Genomic DNA, 20,910 nt, shown 5'->3' on the forward strand with positions numbered 1-20,910 from the left:
AACAGAAACTTTTGATTCCTATGGAAAACCAAGACTGTCGGCCAGAATTGGAATTAATTCTTTTTTTTTTTTTTTTCACTCTTTAATCTTGTTTTTCTAACAGATTAGATGGCCTTCTTTTTATGACTGAGTGGTACTTAATGTCATTGAGGAGACAGATCAATGTATTAAACATTGGAAAAAAGGTTGCTGTTGTGATTGTGATTGTGAAATCCTAATAAGTAAGTCCTAAAACCCAGGGTTTACAACAATGTTGTTGTTTCATTTTGTACTCTAAAATTTTCCTTGGAGATAATGGCAGAAAACCACCTCCACGTTACTATCACTGAAACCTGGAGAATAATGCATACCGTTTTGCGTTGCCATTTTCCTTACTGACAGAAAATGTTAGTCGTGTTTTTTTCTTGCTTTACTAACCTGCTGACCTGGTGACTTGTAACATTAAAATATATGGAAGCATGTACCTGACAAAATTATTTGAAATATTCATTAAGCAGCGTGGCTGGAAACAAATTAGAGCATCACAGAAAGGTTTGCTAGAACATTTTTGTTAGCTTAGCATTGCAAGTCTGTACCTTTTTGTTGCAATATCAATTTAAAGCCAGACATGGATTGGATGATACCGACATGTAAAATATTCGCGTAAAAAACGGAATAATTGGGTATTATTGCAAACTTGAAAGATGTTGTGAAAGGAAAAGACACTGAGTTGACTGAGTGGAAATCACAATTACCTAATGTTCCCATAAACGGTGCCATATTAGATTGTCAGTAATCTCCACTGGCTCATATTCTCAAATCATCTAATTATTAGCCTTCAGATAAATAAGACAGGAATCCATCAGACCTAAAAATGTTATTGTCCAACAAATCACACCAAACAATTTGTCTCTTAAGTGCCTTTTTTTAGCATAAAAAATAATGGCTTGGATTCAAGGCCTCATTATGTAAACCCAGCAGTTGTACCATTGTACAACCTTTCAGAAAGCTACTGGCTAAACCTGGGGTTTAACACATACTCTGTAACATGTTTTTCTCATTATTTTCAGGTTACGATATTGAGTCATACACAATGTTAAGCTATTGTTAGCTAATCAACTTTAATTTAAAACAAACAGTACTCAACCTTGATGATCAGGGGTCATTTGAAGGCAATCAAGCCATACACTCGCTATCAGGTTTATGAAGTCCAGTTGAAGTTCTATCACATTGCTTTGTGGACTAATATACAGCACGGCCTAAAGAAAATCAGGTGCAGGGCCTTGCCTAAGATGCACAGCAATGGTCCTCTTCATTTCAAACCTGCATTGTCACAATCCCTGTTTTAAACCCACTGTTTTTTTTTTTTTTATAACAACACTGTCACCGCTCTCTCTCCCCCCTTTCTCCATTCAAAAGTATGTGAATGACCCTTGAAAGTCTCTTTTTAAGGATTGATACTTTCCACGTTTTCAGTTACTGAGTTGATACTAGTATGTGAAGTGGTTTCCCTGTGGTTTGAGACTCAGGATCACAATGAACATGCATGTTCCTCCTATCATAAGCATTTGTGCTGTTGTGGTCTTTTTTTGTCAGACAATCAGCTTCTCTCAACTTCAAAATGGTTTGATGCTTAAGCTTGCAGAATTGAGCCACCTGTCTCTATGAATAAACCAGCTCCGCTCTGATATGGAATCTCCTTTGACTATTTCAGAGAGAGATGTTATGTTTGTTTCTTTTTTGGGGGGGGGCAGGGTATGTTTTTGGGATGAAGTTAACGTCCAATGTCATTTAAGGAATGAGGTTGGCACGAGAACATTAATAGAGTTATTGGCCCTAGGCACTACTGAATAGTGTTTTATGTGGTGTCATCAAAAATTGACATCAGAAATTGTTGTGAGGACAAGGATAATACTGGTATTTGACGTCTATAAACAAGACAGTCAGAGCTTTGAAAGTGTGTCAAGTCTCTCCACCCCTGTCAGTGCAGGGCAAGCCACTGATGAAACTCCCCATATTAGCAAGTGGAGCATCTGTGAATTCTGACAAATCACAGCCGACCACACGATGGTGTCATTGCTGGAAACAGTGTAAATTGGGTGTGTTGTGTTCTGATTAAATATGACTTGAGAAAGTTTTTTTGGTTTCCTTTTTTACAGTTATTTTTATATTTGTGAATGCCTGGCTAATCTTAATTCCTATAGGCCTACTGTTTGAGTGCTTATACAAGGTCAGTTGTTGTCTCCTAGGCAACAGACAGAGGGATGATGTGCTGTTATGGTAAACTGGTGCCACCTCCTTTCCCCCTCAGATCTATATTTCTGAGGCAAATCTTTGCTAACTTTTATTGCTTGTTATTAATAATGTTAATATACAATCCAATAATTAAAGCATTTAACAAGTAATCTGCGTGCTTGGAATTTGTACTGTGTGTGTGGCATCAGCAGCTCACTTACAATTGTTTTTCTATGCATTTATTGTTCTAATGTCATTCAGTTAGCTTTGAAGAAGAAAAAGCAATAGGCTTATATTATACATCTATCCTTTTGTGGTAATGTCACAATTTCTCATGAAATATAATTGTACCTCGGGATTTGTAGGCTTTAGTCATTTTTTATTGGATATGGCTCTGGTGGCTCTTTAGGCCCTAGACCAAAAACTCAGTCTGTAAACTACTTGAACATACATTCTAGATTTATAACCAACACAATGCATAGTCATTAACCATTTTTGCCTAGTGAGAGCCACTGCCAATAGTTATCCGCCAGGTGGCATAGGCCTCTCCTACACCGAAGACTGGGGAGACGAACAGATTTGTAAATCAGGAAGAGATCGCTGATTATCCATGCATATAATGAATATGTGAGCCTGTAGTGAGTGGTCTTGTGTTTTTCCCCACTTCATGTCCTAGTGTGTAGGCTTCTTTTTAAATAGTGATTTTTTTGGTTTGTTATTGAATAAGATAATGTTTTCTGCCAGGAGCGCGCCTCAATAAAAACATGACAAGGAGCTTGATTGTCGAGAGTGAGTGCGCGTCAACTTGACTGCGCCGTATGCGCGCGCTACTCACAAGAATGCGTGTCTGCTCGGCTTATTTCTCTCCACCTTTCAGATGAGGAAGGGCTATATAGGGAGAAGGGGAAGAGGTCGTTTCGGGAAATAAATTAGCTTCAAAACCACAGAAAGCAGCCACGGGTGGAATGCTTTGGATTGGCAAAGGGGCAGAGCAGATACTAGAATAAATTAAACCCGAGTCAATCCCGTTCCAACGGGCAGCGTTATAATCATACCAAGGTCAATACACCGAACGAGCGCACAAACCCACGTCATTTAACGTCTTAGGCTGGGTACTGAATTCGGATACGGGGAAATCACCACCAGAAGCTGAAGATGGAGGGGGTGATGCAGGGGATGCAAGCATACGGAGCGGGGAAGGCTGGAGGAGCCTTCGAACCTTTGACGTTCTTTCAACAGCCTCAAACTATCCTTCGGCTTGTGTGCTGGGTGAGTGGTCATGTTTTGTGTTGTTTATTTGAGCATGTCGTTGTTTTAATAATCCAAGAGTGGAGGACACGGGCATCTGTATGTGTACAGCAAAATATCTACAAACATTCGAGAAATGTGGAGGATTTGAAAGCAAAGCGATTGATTCCTAGGCAATCTGTTAACCCCATAGGCAAGGCTATATACCCTGCTTACGCACACATTTGAGTGAAAGGGCGTTAATGGGACGCACAGAATAAATATTGTTTTCAGACTATCATAATATTTGACTAGTGACTATAACTACCTTGTCTTGAAAACCATTTGTGTTAAATTAAAATGTTATGGCTACCACTGAATTAATGACCCCTATTTTATAGACTACTAAATGTCAGTTAAAGTGGCAATCAGTAGTTCAAACAATTCAAAGCCACACACCCAGCCACTATTACTCTAAAAAGCTGAGGAATGGAGCTGGAGTAATGTAACCACTCTCAAATTCATAGACAGAGCTATGGGATCCAAGGACTGACCATCCATACTATTAACATTCTAGTTGTAACCATGTTTTGAGGGTATAGAGTGTTGGTTTACATTTACTTTGTTTACAAACATTGGAGTAAAAAAATATATATATTTTTTTCTTATGGGGTAAGACAGTTGAACTAAGCTCATGAGGTATTTATAAGATATATTGTTCAAGAATCAATGGGTACATATCAATAATTGTTGTCCCTTTTAGATTGCCCCTTTAAACAGGCTGCTTTACACAGGCCAACCTGGAATCAGGGGTAGACGTAACATAATAAACAAAATCCGGGACATTGAAAGAGGCATGATTTGTTACGTTTGGAATTAATTTGTCGGTGTCATCTATTTCGAATGATATGTTACGAATTACAATTCGTATGATATTTTACGAATTGCAATTAATACAATGTGTTACGAATTTGCAATATGTATGATGTGTTACCAATTCCAATTTGTTGTGGCTAACATTAGCTAGGTGGCTAACGTTAAGGATGGGGTTAAGTGTAACCTGTGTGAAATGGCTAGCTAGTTAGCGGTGCACGCATTTCAATCGGTGACATCACTCACTCTGAGACCTTGAAGTAGTTGTTTCCCTTGCTATGCAAGGGCCACGTCTTTTGTGAAGCAATAGGTAATGATGCCTTGTGGGAGGCAGTTGTTGATGTGTTCAGAGGGTCCTTTGTTCGAGCCCAAGTTGGGGTGAGGAGAGGGATGTAAGCAACACTGTTACGTTGGTGCCGTGACCCGGATCACTGGTTGCAGCGGAAAAGGAGGTTGTCAAAGGGGGAGGAGTAAGTGTAACTGGTGTGAAATGACTAGCTAGTTAGTGGTGCGCGCTAATAGCGTTTCAATTGGTGACCTCACTTGCTCTGAGACCTTGAAGTAGTTCTTTCCCTTGATCTGCAAGGGCTGTGGCTTGTGTGGTGCGATAGGTAACGATGCTTCGTGGGAGACAGTTGTTGATGTGTTCACAGGGTCCCGGATTCGAGCCCAGGTTGAGGAGAGGATGGAATCAGCACTGTTACACAAGGATAGGGGTTAGGGAAGGGTTAGCTAACATGCTAAGTATACTCAGCAAAAAAAGAAACATCCTCTCACTGTCAACTGCGTTTATTTTCAGCAAACTTAATATGTGTAAATATGTGTATGAGCATAACAAGATTCAACAACTGAGACATAAACTGAACAAGTTCCACAGACATGTGACTAACAGATGGAATAATGTGTCCCTAAACAAAGGGGGGTCAAAATCAAAAGTAACAGTCAGTATCTGGTGTGGCCACCAGCTGCATTAACCTCTCTAGGGTATGTGAGACGGTAGCGTCCCACCTCTTCAACAGCCAGTGAAACTACAGGGTGCCAAATTCAAATACAAAAATACTCATTATAAAAATTCAGAAAACAAAACATATTTTACATAGGTTTAAAGATGAACTTCTTGTGAATCCAACCACGTCAAACTATGTTTATATTCAATCCTCAGGTTCTTTTTAGACTAAATAATCGATAATATTTCAACTGGACAATAACGTTGTCAATATAAAAGGTAAACAAGAAAGGCACTCTCTCGGCACTCTGCATGAAAAAGCTCTGTGACACTTTAGGGTCCAGTCATTCCGACTGCTCTTATTCCCTAATTTTTCAGAATACTAGCCTGAAGCAATTTCTTAAGACTGTTGACATCTAGTGGAAGGCATAGGAACTGCAATTTTAGTCCTAAGTCAATGGATACTGTAATGGCATTGAATAGAAAACTACAAAACCAAAAGAAAAACGACTTCCTGAATGGATTTTTCTCAGGTTTTCGCCTGCCAAATCAGTTCTGTTATACTCACAGACACTATTTCAACAGTTTTGGAAACTTTCGAGTGTTTTCTATCCAAATCTACCAGTTATATGCATATCATATCTTCTGGGCCCGAGAAGCAGGCAGTTTAATTTGGGCATGCATTTCATCCAAAATTCCGAATGCTGCCCCCTACCCTAGAGAAGTTAAGTACTGCAGTGCATCTCCTCCTCATGGACTGCACCAGCTTTGCCAGTTCTTGCTGTGAGATGTTACCCCACTCTTCCACCAAGGCACCTGCAAGTTCCCGGACATTTCTAGGGGGAATGGCCATAGCCCTCACCCTCCGATCCAACAGGTCCCAGATGTGCTCAATGGGATTGAGATCCGGGCTCTTCACTGGCCATGGCAGAACACTGACATTCCTGTCTTGCAGGAAATCACGCACAGAATGAGCAGTTTGGCTGGTGGCATTGTCATGCTGGCTGGAGGGTCATGTCAGGATGAGCCTGCAGGAAGGGTACCACATGAGAGCGGAGGATGTCTTCCCTGTAACGCACAGCATTTAGATTGCCTGCATTGACAACAAGCTCAGTCCAATGATGCTATGACACACCGCCCAAGACCGTGACGGACCCTTCACCTCCAAATCGATCCCGCTCCAGAGTACAGGCCTAGGTGCAACGCTCATTCCTTCGACGATAAACGAGAATCCAACCATCATCCCTGGTGAGACAAAGCCGTCACTCGTTAGTGAAGAGCACTTTTTGCCAGTCCTGTCTGGTCCAGCAATGGTGGGTTTGTGCCCATAGGCGACGTTGTTGCCGGTGATGTCTGATGAGGACCTGCCTTACAACAGGCCTACAAGCCCTCAGTACAGCCTCTCTCAGCCTATTGCGGACAGTCTGAGCACTGATGGAGGGATTGTGCGTTCCTGGGGTAACTCGGGCAGTTGTTGTCATCCTGTACCTGTCCCGCAGGTGTGATGTTCGGATGTACCGATCCTGTGCAGGTGTTACACGTGGTCTGCCACTGCAAGGACGATCAGCTGTCAATCCTGTCTCCCTGTAGCGCTGTCTTAGGAGTCTCACAGTACGGACATTGCAATTTATTGCCCTGGCCACATCTGCAGTCCTCATGCCTCCTTGCAGCATGCCTAAGGCACGTTCACACGGATGAGCAGGGACCCTGGGCATCTTTCTTTTGGTGTTTTGCAGAGTCAGTAGAAAGGCATCTTTAGTGTCATAAGTTTTCATAACTGTGGCCTTAATTGCCTACCGTCTGTAAGTTGTTATTGGATCTCTGGCGCAGGCATACCGCTAGCGACCCACCTCGACAACACCCGGTGATATTGCAGAGCGCCAAATTCAAAATACAGAAATAGTCATAATAAACATTCATAAAAATACAAGTGTTATACATCGGCTTAAAGATTAACTTCTTGTTAATCCAGCCGCGTTGTCATATTTCAAAAAGGCCTTACGGCAAAAGCATACCATGCAATTATCTGAGGACAGCACCCCGCTTACAAAAGCATACAAACATTTTCCAACCAAGTAGAGGAGTCACAAAAGTCAGAAATAGCGAAAAAAATTAATCACTTACCTTTGAAGATCTTCATCTGGTTGCAGTCACAAGAGTCCCAGCTACACAAATGTTTGTGTTTTTTCGATAAAGTCCCTCTTTATATCCCAAAAACTCTGTTTTGTTGGTGCGTTTTGTTCAGTAATCCACTGGCTCAAAGGTGGTCAAAACATGCAGAAGAATACATCCTACTAGTACCGGTAAAGTTCGGCGAAACATGTCAAACGATGTTTATAATTAATCCTCAGGTTGTCAATTGTCTAAATAATCTATAATATTTCAACCGGACAATAGCGTATTCAATAGAAAGGAAAAATAACGAAGGGCGCGCAAACCAGCACTGCATGCTTCCCCAGTACCCTGACAGAAATGTCTCATTCTTCTTCATTTTTCAGAAAACAAGCCTGAAACAATATCTAAAGACTGTTTACATCTAGTGGAAGCCATAGGAAGTGCAGTCTGGGTCCTAACCCATTAGATACGCAATAGGCATCCAATTGAAATCCACACGCATCAAAAGAATCCCACTTCCTGGATGGATTTTCCTCAGGTTTTTGCCTGCCATATCAGTTCTGTTATACTCACAGACATTATTTTAACCGTTTTGGAAACTTTAGAGTGTTGTCTATCCAAATATGGATACGAATTATCTTTGAAAGACGAGGTCCTGAAAAAGGGACATTTCTTTTTTTTACTGAGTTTAGTTGCAGAGTAACAAAAAGTGTAGGTCAAATATATTGTAGGTCAAATAATTTATATTAACGTCTAAAGGCTTGATTTTTGTCATACTAGAGGCACTGTAAATTCAGATAAGAGAAAGGCCAGTGCTTGTTGTGCACTGCAACATCACCCACCTTGCAATCTGAATCTGCTATTTCTGACTTTTGTGACTCCTCTACTTGGTTGGAAAATGTTTGTATGCTTTTGTAAGCGGGGTGCTGTCCTCAGATAATTGCATGGTATGCTTTTGCCGTAAGGCCTTTTTGAAATATGACAACGCGGCTGGATTAACAAGAAGTTAATCTTTAAGCCGATGTATAACACTTGTATTTTTATGAATGTTTATTATGACTATTTCTGTATTTTGAATTTGGCGCTCTGCAATATCACCGGGTGTTGTCGAGGTGGGTCGCTAGCGGTATGCCTGCGCCAGAGATCCAATAACAACTTACAGACGGTAGGCAATTAAGGCCACAGTTATGAAAACTTATGACACTAAAGATGCCTTTCTACTGACTCTGCAAAACACCAAAAGAAAGATGCCCAGGGTCCCTGCTCATCCGTGTGAACGTGCCTTAGGCATGCTGCAAGGAGGCATGAGGACTGCAGATGTGGCCAGGGCAATAAATTGCAATGTCCGTACTGTGAGACTCCTAAGACAGCGCTACAGGGAGACAGGATTGACAGCTGATCGTCCTTGCAGTGGCAGACCACGTGTAACACCTGCACAGGATCGGTACATCCGAACATCACACCTGCGGGACAGGTACAGGATGACAGTCAACATTTTGAAACTACTTAACCATAAACGTAACTGTTTAAAACCTGGATGTTTTATTTTGAGGGTGTATCTTACCCTGTTCCAACCATAGGAAAGTTACATGGGTTTATTTTATTAACACTTCCTCATATCACATTGATACCAGTATTTCTTTCATGTTCTCAACTTTCTTACATTGTCCAGCAGCCAAAGACAGTCTGTCATATAACCTTTTCATACGTGAGTGTCGCCCCAGTTTGAGTTGTTTTATGCGCATGATGTCATTATGTACACACTGTTCCAAAATGTGATTATTGCGCAACAGGACAGTTAACACGCGCTGCCTGCTAATTATCTACAGGCAGCATGTTTCAACTTGTAAATTTCTAATTATTTTATAACAGTTTGAATTGAGGCGTGTTCCGCCTCCTCATTAATTTGCATAGAAGTAACCCATTTCAGCTTTGCAGACAATTTGTGTTTGAGGCTTTACTGAGCCGGATAAACGTCCCGGAGCAAGCACCAAATAAGCCTGGAGCTAGCCCATGCAATGCCCATCTCCCGGCGAGGGCTCCTGGGCTACTCCTGAAGCCCACTCCTTGGCTACAATATCCGGACCCCTTCTACTGCCGGTACGGGGCACGGAATCCCGCCGAACCTGTCGGAATACCGACATAATCTGCCCGAGGATTCCAACAGGCCCCTCAGGCGAGACGTCCCCTGAAGCCCCATTCTGCTAACCGTGGCCTGCTAGCTATCTAGAGCATATTGGACTGTTAGCTGATCCATCGGCCAGTTTCTTGGCCCACTATACCCATTTTGCCAATTGAACTTGGACCCCTCTGCTACTTGGAACCCTACTAATTCCACGACTGGTCTATCGACGTCACCGCACGAGGAGGCAAAAACAGACTTTCCCCCATCACGACGGCCATCTAAGGCCCTTCTGATAACTTGCTAGCCCCAGTCTGCTAACTGTCTGAATCGCCGTGTCCCCAGCCAGCCCAACCACTCACTGGACCCATACGATTCACTTGGCTGCGCATGCCTCTCCCTAATATCAATATGCCTTGTCCATTACAGTCCTGGTTAGTGATTACGGTCTTATTTCACTGTAGAGCCTCTAGCCCTGCTCAATATGCCTTAACCAACCATGTTGTTCTACCTCCCACATATGCGATGACATCACTTGGTTTAAACTTCTCTAGAGACTCTCTACTCAATGCCTAGGTTTACCTCAATGTACTCTTCCTACCATACCTTTGTCTCTACATTATGCCTTAAATCTATGCTATCGTGCCCAGAAACCTGCTCCTTTTACTCTCTGTTCCGAACGTGCTAGACGGCCAGTTCTTATAGCCTTTAGCCGTACCCTTATCCTACTTCTCCTCTGTTCCTCTGGTGATGTAGAAGTTAATCCAGGACCTGCAGTGGCTAGCTCCACTCCTACTCCCCAGGTGCTCTCATTTGTTGACTTCTGTAACCGTAGAAGCCTTGGTTTCATGCATGTTAACATTAGAAGCATACTCCCTAAGTTTGCTTTAATCACTGCTTTAGCACATTCTGCCAACCCGGATGTCTTAGCCGTGTCTGAATCCTGGATTAGGAAAATAACTAAAAACCCTGAAATGTCCATCCCTAACTACAACATTTTCCGCCAAGATAGAACTTCCAAAGGGGGCAGTGTTGCAATCTACTGCAGAGATGGCCTGCAGAGTTCTATCTTACTATCCAGGTCTGTACCAAAACAATTCGAGCTTCTACTTCTAAAAATGCACCTTTCCAGAAACAAGTCTCTCACTGTTGCCGCTTGCTATAGACCACGCTCTGCCCCCAGCTATGCCCTGGACACAATATGTGAATTGATTGCCCCCCATCTATCTTCTGAGCTCGTGCTGCTAGGTGACCTAAACTGGGACATGCTTAACACCCTGGCCATCCTACAATCTAAGCTTGATGCCCTCAATCTCACACAAATGATCAATGAACCTACCAGGTACAACCCCAAATCCGTAAACATGGGCACCCTCATAGATATCATCCTAACTAACTCACCCTCCAAATACACCTCTGCTGTTTTCAACCAAGATCTCAGCAATCACTGCCTCATTGCCTGCATCCGTAATGGGTCTGCTGTCAAACGACCACCCCTCATCACTGTCAAACGCTCCCTAAAACACTTCAGCGAACAGGCCTTTCTAATCGACCTGGCCGGGGTATCCTGGAATGATATTGAACTCATCCTGTCAGTAGATGATGCCTGGTTATTTTTTTAAAGTGCCTTCCTCACCATCTTAAATAAGCATGCTCCAATCAAAAAATGTAGAACCAGGAATAGATATAGCCCTTGGTTCACTCCAGACCTGTCTGCCCTTGACCAGCACAAAAAAACAACCTGTGGAGTTCTGCATTAGCATCGAATAGCCCGCGTGATAGGCAACTTTTCAGGGAAGTTAGGAACCAATATACACAGGCAGTTAGGAAAGCTAAGGCTAGCTTTTTCAAACAGAAATTTTAATCCTGTAGTTCTAACTCAAAAAAGTTGTGGGACACTAAAGTCCATGGAGAATAAGAGCACCTCCTCCCAGCTGCCCACTGCACTGAGGCTAGGAAACACTGTCACTACCGATAAATCCACAATAATTGAGAATTTCAAGAAGCATTTTTCTACAGCTGGCCATGATTTCCACCTGGCTACTCCTACCCCGGTCAACAGCCCTGTACTCCCCAAAGCAACTCGCTCAAACCTCCCCCACTTCTCCTTCACCCAAATCCAGATAGCTGATGTTCTGAAAGAGCTGCAAAATCTGGACTCCTACAAATCACCCTCTCTTTCTAAAATGATCTGCCGAAATTATTGCAACCCCTATTACTAGCCTGTTCAGCCTCTCTTTGAGATTCCCATAGATTGGAAAGCTGCCGCGTTCATCCCCCTCTTCAAAGGGGGAGACACTCTAGACCCAAACTGCTACAGACCTATATCTATTCTACACTGCCTTTCTAAGGTCTTTGAAAGCCAAGTTAACAAACAGATTACCGACCATTTCGAATCTCACCGTACCTTCTCCGCTATGCAATCTGGTTTCAGAGCTGGTCATGGGTGCACCTCAGCCACGCTCAAGGTCCTAAACGATATCATAACCACCATCGATAAGAGACAATACTGTGCAGCCGTATTCATCGACCTGGCTAAGGCTTTCGACTCTGTCAATCACAACATTCTTATCGGCAGACTCAACAGCCTTGGTTTCTAAAATGATTGCCTCGCTTGGTTCACCAACTACTTCTCCGATAGTGTTCAGTGTGTCAAATCGGAGGGCCTGTTGTCCGGACCTCTGGCAGTCTCTATGGGGGTGCCACAGGGTTCAATTCTCAGGCCTGACTCTTCTCTGTATACATCAATGATGTCGCTCTTGCTGTGGGTGATTGTTTGATCCACCTCTACGCTGACCACACCATTCTGTATACCTCTGACACTGTGTTAACTAACCTCCAGATGAGCCTCAATGCCATACAACTCTCCTTCCGTGGCCTCCAACTGCTCTTAAATGCAAGTAAAACTAAATGCATGCTCTTCAACCGATCGCTGCCCGCCCGTCCAGCATCACTACTCTGGACGGTTCTGACTTAGAATATGTGGATAACTACAAATACCTAGGTGTCTGGTTAGACTCTAAACTCTCCCTCCAGACTCACATTAAACATCTCCAATCCAAAAATAAATCTAGAATCGGCTTCCTATTTCTCAACAAAGCATCCTTCACTCATGCTGCCAATTATACCCTCGTAAAACTGACCATCCTACCGATCCTCAACTTCGGTGATGTCATTTACAAAATAGCCTCAACACCCTACTCAACAAATTGGATGCAGTCTATCACAGTGCCATCCGCTTTTTCACCAAAGCCCCATATACTACCCACCTCTGCGACCTGTATGCTCTTGTTGGCTGGCCCTCGCTTCGTACTCGTCGCCAAACCCACTGGCTCCAGGTCATCTACAAGTCTCTGCTAGGTAAAGCCCCGCCTTATCTCAGCTCACTGGTCACCATAGCAGCACCCACGCGTAACGCTCCAGTGGGTATATTTCACTGGTCAACCCCTAATCCAAATCTTCCTTTGGCCACCTCTCCTTCCAGTTCTCTGCTGCCAATGACTGGGACGAACTGCGAAAATCTCTGAAGCTGGAGGCTCTTACCTCCCTCACTAGCTTTAAGCACCAGCTGTCAGAGCAGCTCACAGATCACTGCACCTGTACATAGCTCATCTGTAAATAGCCCATCCAATCTACCTCATCCCCAAACTGTATTTATTTATTTATCTTGCTCCTTTGCACCCCAGTATCTCTACTTGCACATTCATCTTCTGCACATCTACCATTCCAGTGTTTAATTGCTATATTGTAATTACTTTGCCACCATGGCCTATTTATTGCCTTACCTCTCTTATCCTACCTCATTTGCACATGCTGTTTATAGATCTATAGATTTCTACTGTATTATTGATTGTGTGTTTGTTTATTCCATGTGTAACTCTGTGTTGACACATACAAACTGCTTTGCTTTATCTTGTCCATGTCGCAGTTGCAAATGAGAACTTGTTCTCAACTAGCCTACCTGGTTAAATAAAGGTGAAATAAAAACGGCCACTTTGGCCACAAGGCATGTGTTTTTTGGGGGGGGCATTATGGCCATACAAGGGAGCATTGACGGGCCATCAATGCCACCAGGAAACCCGAGCCCTGGTAATCATACCAAATGTAACATATCATACTAATTTATTATGATATGACAAGGCCTTTGTAGGCTAGTATTTACACAGACAATGATCAGCAAGCTTAGGATTTAAAGAGTTAGTAAGGACAAGGCTTTGTAGGCTGTGATTACAAGCTCAGGTACAGAGGCAGCACGAGCCTGGCGCCTCGTCAGTGCCTGCGGACCGTCAGGTTCAATCACTGGAGCCAAAGATTCCTGTCTGCTATAGGCTAGGTTCAATTACAGGGGTGGCAGGTAGCCTAGTGGTTAGAGCGTTGGACTAGTAACCGGAAGGTTGCAAGATCGAATCCCCGAGCTGACAAGGTAAAAATCGTTCTGCCCCTGAACAAGGAAGTTGTTCCTAGGCTGTCATTGAAAATACATTTTTTTTTCTTAACTGACTTGCCTAGATAAATAAAGGTTTAAAAAAAAAAATGCAGGTTCTCAGGCCCTTAATGTTGCAAACAGATGTAAATGGACATGAAGGCTATTATTTTGTATATAACTAACCAGAGACAAAAATAATAAATTATCTTGTTCTGGTGTTTCATTTAGATCTGAGAAATGACTTGATGTTTCCAAATAGTCCTAATATATAACTGTAGTAATCAATAGCCAAGCCTAAGATACAGCATCTTTCAAGAGTGTGTGTCTCTGTGATATGTGTGAGTGCAGGGATTAGAAAAATTGACAAAATACCATAAAGATCAATGTATTAAAATAAACAAAAAAATGCTTGTAGTTTGAAATGTATTTAATTAAAATACATGCATTTGTTGTTTTTTTGCAAATACATTTGCAAGTAGCCGGGCCAAACAACAACAACAACATTCTCAGTATTGGTTACAGAAACATTTTACTTGCTATGACTGTGATTTGTTGTTTATCTAGATTAGTTGAATGCAGGGACTGTAAGTCACTGGATAAGAGTGTCTGTCTGCTAAATTACCTAAATGTATATGTGAAAATGAGCATACCTAAATTAACTGCAGAGCACACTGGGTATTATTATTATTAGCCTTTTTGGGGAGGGGGAAGGAGCTCATTAGAATAACACCTAGCATACTTTGCAATTGTTCATTTTTACATGTACATTTATATTTAGTTCATTTATCAGATGCTTTTATCATACCATAGTGCCATCAGACTTCTGATACCAATGCAGGGTGAAAGGAGAACCACAAAATGGTGAGCCGTTGTAGAAAAGTATTTTGCATTTTGAAAATACAACTCTTGGAAGTATCTTGTTACAAAATACATTGTAGTGTAGCCCAGTGCAATACAAATGACAAAATACTCAGAAATAATTGAAATATATGTAACAAAGACTGTGTGTGTCTATCTGTCTGTCAAGCATAGTGATTAGAGAAAAGGTGTACAACACTATATAGGACTGCAGCATATTTGATGTTCAGCAGATTGGGATGGGAACTCTAGTGATCATGGCGGTTTTATTCCTCATTCTGCTACGATCCAGAAATGTGTGATCAGAACCTGCTTTCACGAATACTAAGGCAAAACAAAGATGGACACCAACACATTTGTCTTGGTGGAGAGAAATCTGCCATTGTATATCGAGAAAGGGAATGTAAGCTCAGCCACTCCCATTTTAAAGTCTGCCATTGTAGCCCTCCGTGCTGTGGTGATGATGATAGGTTAGTATTAACTTGCTGGCCCACAGCTCTCTCTCCAGGATGAGAGGAAGGCGGACCCCCCCCCCCCCCCCCCCAACCCAGATCCTTATTGGCTGATTGAGGTCTGCTGCGTTGGCATGACGACTGTCAGAGACCACCGGCAAGATGTCACCGGCAAGCACACTCATGAGAAAGGGATGGAGGGAGGGAGGAATGGGGACAAATAAGAGGAGGCTTGCTCACGACACAAGTATGTTATTCACCAGAGGAAGGGGATAGGAACGGTCTTCAGAATGGCTGGATCTTTGTATCATGGCAACCTTGTAACTAGGGGTATTATAGGATGTACTAAACTGTCACGTCACATGACCTATCATCCCCTTTTAGTTCAGCTTTCTTTTCCTTGCCCGATCAAGTGCTGCCTTTTCAGTGTGAAGCCTTTGTCTGAGCAAATAGAATAGTTGTGCTTGCGGGTCATGAGGGAATGTGGAATAAGTTGTCCGTTTTTTTTTGTTTTTTTTCTCTCATTCCATGGAAGCATTCTCTGAATAACATGGTTATTTTTTCTCTGCTACTCCTGTTAATGTTGTCACTGGGATCTGTCGAGTGATATTGGGTGATGCATGATGGTGTTCAATTGGGAAACGCCTCAGTCACCAGATCAATACAAGCTTTATTGAGCTAATTGATGACCTGGAAATAGAGAAGTCTTTTCTTTGGGTGGATCTCCGGTCCTGGAAGGCTGCAATGTCTGCTACTTTGTCAATGTTGTTACCTTGTAATTAGCAACTGACGTTTAGGTTTGGTAAATCAAGGGAGTGTAGTCTCTATTTAGTCAATGTGTTTAATTTACCAATTAGGCACAGAGGCTCAATTAAAAAAAACAAAAAAATAGACACTTATACCCTATTCACAATACTGAGCAGAGCCGAGCTCTACTGCACTGGCTTGATGACACATCCACCATAGTTGATGGAACTGTATTAGACAAGACTGTGTGGGTGGCTGGCATGTTCATTCAGATGTCTGAGTCACTATAGCCAGAGCACTATTAGTTCATTTCCACAGTCAGGCTTTGTACCGGTGTTTGGCAGTAATGCTGGGGACATTGGGACAGATTTGAAATGTTCTCCAGCCAAAGAGGAATGTTTGTTTGTTTGGTATGTAAGATTAAAAGGTGACAAGGTTTGGATGTTGAGCTTTTTTACCTCTGCAGAATGTTGCTAGTCCTGGTGCTTTGACTCTTGCTTTCCAAACCATGTTCAGTAGGGAGAATTGTAAAAGAAAATGTGGAGTTACCACCTGGAACTTGTTTTGTTTTTCGTTGCAAAATATTTTGCTACGGTGTGTCCTGCTGAAAGCCACAGACTGTTCTTTCTTATGCCACACGGCAAGCGGTACCACTGCACAAAGTCTGGAACCAACAGGACCCTGAACAGCTTCTACCCCCAAGCCATAAGACTGCTAAATAGCTAATCAAATGGCTACCCGGACTACCTGCGTTCACTTTTTTGTTGTTGTTGCACTAACTCTTTTACACTGACACACACACCAACTTTCACACTCACCACATACGTTGCTGCTACTGTTTATTATCCATCCTGTTGCCTAGTCACTTTACCCCTACCTATATGTACCTAGCCACCTCAATTACCTCGTACCCCTGCACATCGTCTCGGTACTGCTACTATATAGCCATGTTATTTTTTTAACTTTATTGTTATTCATTATTCACTGTGCATTTATACCATGTGTCACTATTTCATTTTGTTGGAGAATGACCTGTAAGTATGCTTTTCACTGTTAGTGTACACCTGTTCTTTACGAAACATGACAAATAAATTTGATTCCAATTTTTTATTTCAACATGACACTGATTGATCCGAAACGTTGGTTGACCCTCTTTAAAACTTGTTGGAGTTACCAGGAGCCCCAGAGTGCAGGAGTTTCTTTTTCACATATTAACTAGACGCCAGGGATACCATAAAATGTGTCCATTTTTGAATGGAAGTCTGAAGAGTAGTAGTCTGAAGTGAATTTTAGTCTTGTGTTGGTAGGATATATATTAATTCCCAGCAGCTGTTGAGGTAATAAGCCGGAAGACTCTGCTGGGACTTGAACCCGGTGAAATGTGATCTAGTGTTCATGTTTTGGATGCTCTCTGTTATTTTTCAGCTAGCAAATGGATAAAATGTGGTCTGTTTCTTTTTGACAGTTCAAATTGAATAAGTGTGTGTGCCATGAGTGTACATACACACTATGGTACAGCAGCTAAATATCATTCTAAAGCTACACTTCACCACCACAATACCAATGCTATCTTTCTCTTCTCTATTACGAGCACTACATTCTCGACTAGCCGTCTCGTTTCCTTCCCTCTCTCTCCTTGTGCTTTGTGTGATGATGAGTCGCTGCGATGTGGAGAGTACCTCAGAGTCTGTGTGTGTGTGTGGCTTGTTGGAGCAGAGCTCTAATACAGTTACCCAAAACAACAATGACAGTGTCATTGAGTGTGGTTTTCACACTTGTTTTTGGATAAGAGCTGTCCTGCCAAAACCAGCATCTGGATCTAGACGCTCTACTGGGCACAGGGTTTTCGCCACAGCCTTTTAGGTGCAGATGGACTGGGACATTTTATAAGGGCTTATGATGTAAGTAGCTGAGGCCAATCTACACCGAGAAGACTAGTGGAGAATATGGACATCGCTTCGCTTTCTAGGGACATGGTTGTGGTAGGTAGCGGTGTGTTCAAAAACGCTGTTTAGTGTTTTGTTTTTGAAGTTGCAAGTACCAACCTTGCTGTATCAATCGGTTTTTACTGTAACTAGTTGAAAACATTGTTCTGTTGATATTTCCATAGCAAACATTGGGTTTGAAGGTTGGTTTGTCTAGGATGGATGTGCCTTTTCCTCCTGTGTTTGTTTTTGTTGAGCTGTATGCTAACTATGTGTGCAAGTGTAAACCTGTAACCTCATGGTAGGCCTATATTCAAATAGTCATCTCTATGTAGGGAGTTGGCGTTTCTGGTTTCCTGGTAGTACTTACGTGGGCATTAGGATGGAGAAAGACTTCCAGTCTTGGTTGCTCCGGCTCGCTCTCTGGCTCGTTCTCTCTCCATCTGTGTGTGTGTGAACACAAGGTCGCAGAGATTAAAATGGAATGATTGTGGGGGAGGGCAGAAATGTGGTGCCTGGCCAGCAAGCGGTCTGTGTGATAGTGTGTGTGTGTGTCCATGTTTGTTTGTCAAGGACTCCTTTGTGTACATCTGTATCAATGGTACTCCATGATGGAGGAGACTACACTGATGACTGAAGGAGACTAGCACAAGCAGATTAATTGAGAGGAGAGAGGGCATCCAGTGCAGTCTGCTCACAGTATTGCTATGACAGCAAGAGTGAATGGCCTCTGTAGGCCTCTGTTGTAGCTTGCAGCAAAGCTAAGGGGCTCTAGCTGTGATGGTGTGCATTGACTGGTAGGCCTGCCTGAAAGACACCCTGCACACATATGGGCACAACCTGGAACTCAGACAGTAATCCAACAGGATGTATGGGATGTATTTAATTGTTAGGTTGTAGTGGTGCAGCAGTGAAACTGTAACAGACAGCCAGTGCTGCACATCTTGAGAAAGTCATGCATAAGCAAAGTTGTATTCTTTTTTTTGATCACATGATACACACACACACACACACACTAAATCCCATCAGGAGCATACAAGGCCTACTGCTAATGATCTCAGGATCCCACGTGGTGCCAGCCACAATGCCTGCTTTCATATGTCTGTGAGGTGCTGGGGCCTTGTGATCCAGACAGGAGTGAGAGCGGTGCTGCTAGCCTGGTAATTATAGATCGGAGTAGGTGAATGGACCAGAAGGGAGACCACACCAGCAGACAAAACTAGAGAGTAGGGAATTCACAGATTCACGAAATCCTGACCAAAGATTATGTCCACAAGCAGAGCCGCTGTCCTCTTTGCATCTTTGCATTTGCTCTTTATCAAAGTTTGTCATACGCACAGGCTACAGTGTAAACGGTGCAATGAAATGCTTACATTATGTACAATAAAACATGGTTAAGAGGAGTTTGGGATGAGAAACGAGGGCAAAGGAAAACTATCACTATTGCGATCAAATAAAGCAGGAAATTATGGAGCAGATATTTTTTTATTTAACTAGGCAAGTCAGTTAAGAACAAATTCTTATTTACAATGACGGCCTACCCCGGCCAAACCCTAACCCGGACGACGCTGGGTCAATTGTGCGCCGCCCTATGGGACTCCCAATCACGGCTGGCTGTGATACAGCCTGGAATCGAACCAGGGTCTGTAGTGATGCCTCTTGCACTGAGATGCAGCGCCTTAGACTGCTGTGCCACTCGGGAGCCCAAAATAGCAGCTAAGGTGCCGTACTCTTATTTTTATTTTTTTATGTTCAGAACATGGAAGAAAGGAGGCAACGATACAATCTTCATATAAATACTGGACAGTTGAAACTAGGCATTGTGAAGAGATGCTAACAAGCATGTGAGGACTGAAAGTATTGAGAATGTAATACCGCTTCTGTCAAAGGATCTGGTTATATCGTCTTTGTAGTATTCAGCTTTCAGTTCACCTTCTACCCTTGAGAATGTAATAACACGAAGTGCCCCCTTGCTTTCTCTTCTGTCAAGGGATCTGGTTATATACAGTAGTATTCAGCTTTCAGTTCGCCTTGTACCTTCGACATATTGTGTATATACATTGTCTGTATACACACTATATTGTGTATGTTTCGAAGGTAGCATATTCACATTGAATGAGTATCAGTTTAGTCAAAGAGCAGTGAGCGTACAGCACTCAGTTGGTTATGAGCCTGAGGTGTTGGGAGTTCTTGGCAACCAGGGTGGGCCAGCTTCAGCACAGCTAATGATGGTTCAATGGGAAAGATGCACATTGAAAGCAGGCTAAAGGCCATTACACTCTAGCTTTCTTTTTCTCTCTCTCGCGCTCGCTCTCTCGCTCTCTCTTTCCTCTCTCTCTCCTTCCTCTCGTACATATGGTGTTTTTATCCACTCATCTGGATGCTTACCAGCCACGATCCATCAGATTCCCACGCTTCACTTGACAGATGGCTGGGTGACCATCACACACACTCACACCGTGTATAGGGAATTGATTCACAGCAAATGGAAAAACTCTACAAAATAGATTGTAATTTGGCAAAGGCACTACAGTGTGTATTTTCTGATCAAACACACACACTTGCATTCTCACTCGCGGCTCACCAACACACACAGTATTACGTCAGAGATGCTCTGTCATACCACCCCACCCCCTCGTGCATGCTCTCTGTCTTACACACACACACACACACAGTGCTGTCTGAAGAGGCCAGCTGTTAAAACTAGGGATGCACCGATATGACATTTTTCGCCGATATCTGATTTTTTTCCTTACCAAAAAATCCCGATACAGATGTTTAAAATTGTAGCGGCCTTTTAAGCATTCTAGTACAGTTTAATAGTTGAAAGACACACACACAGACCAAAAAGTTATTTTGTTGGCATTTACGTATGTCCCCATTACCAGTGAAACACAGGTTTTGATTATCTCTTTCACTTACTTGCTGTGCTGTTTCGTTGTTCAGTCGTTTCATTCTCAACCAGGATTTCATCATACATGTCAAGCAGTGAAGTTTCAGCTCTG

At 42.7% G+C, this 20,910-nt stretch overlaps 1 protein-coding gene across 2 annotated transcripts in view; it reads left to right on the forward strand.

Moving 5' to 3' along the window:
• The first annotated feature begins 2,999 nt into the window (after positions 1–2,999).
• Positions 3,000–20,910, forward strand: part of LOC139580800 (synaptogyrin-1-like) — a 28,802-nt gene continuing 10,891 nt past the window's right edge. Inside the window, exon 1 of one of the 2 annotated variants that reach the window (XM_071409833.1) lies at positions 3,000–3,483. In XM_071409833.1, the coding sequence (XP_071265934.1) occupies positions 3,370–3,483 (114 nt within the window). In that variant the 5' untranslated portion in view covers positions 3,000–3,369. The remainder of the gene's footprint in view (positions 3,484–20,910) is intronic. The other variant, XM_071409824.1, reaches the window with a different exon arrangement.

Source organism: Salvelinus alpinus, chromosome 1, assembly GCF_045679555.1.
Source record: "Salvelinus alpinus chromosome 1, SLU_Salpinus.1, whole genome shotgun sequence".
In the NCBI taxonomy this organism is placed as follows: domain Eukaryota; kingdom Metazoa; phylum Chordata; class Actinopteri; order Salmoniformes; family Salmonidae; genus Salvelinus; species Salvelinus alpinus.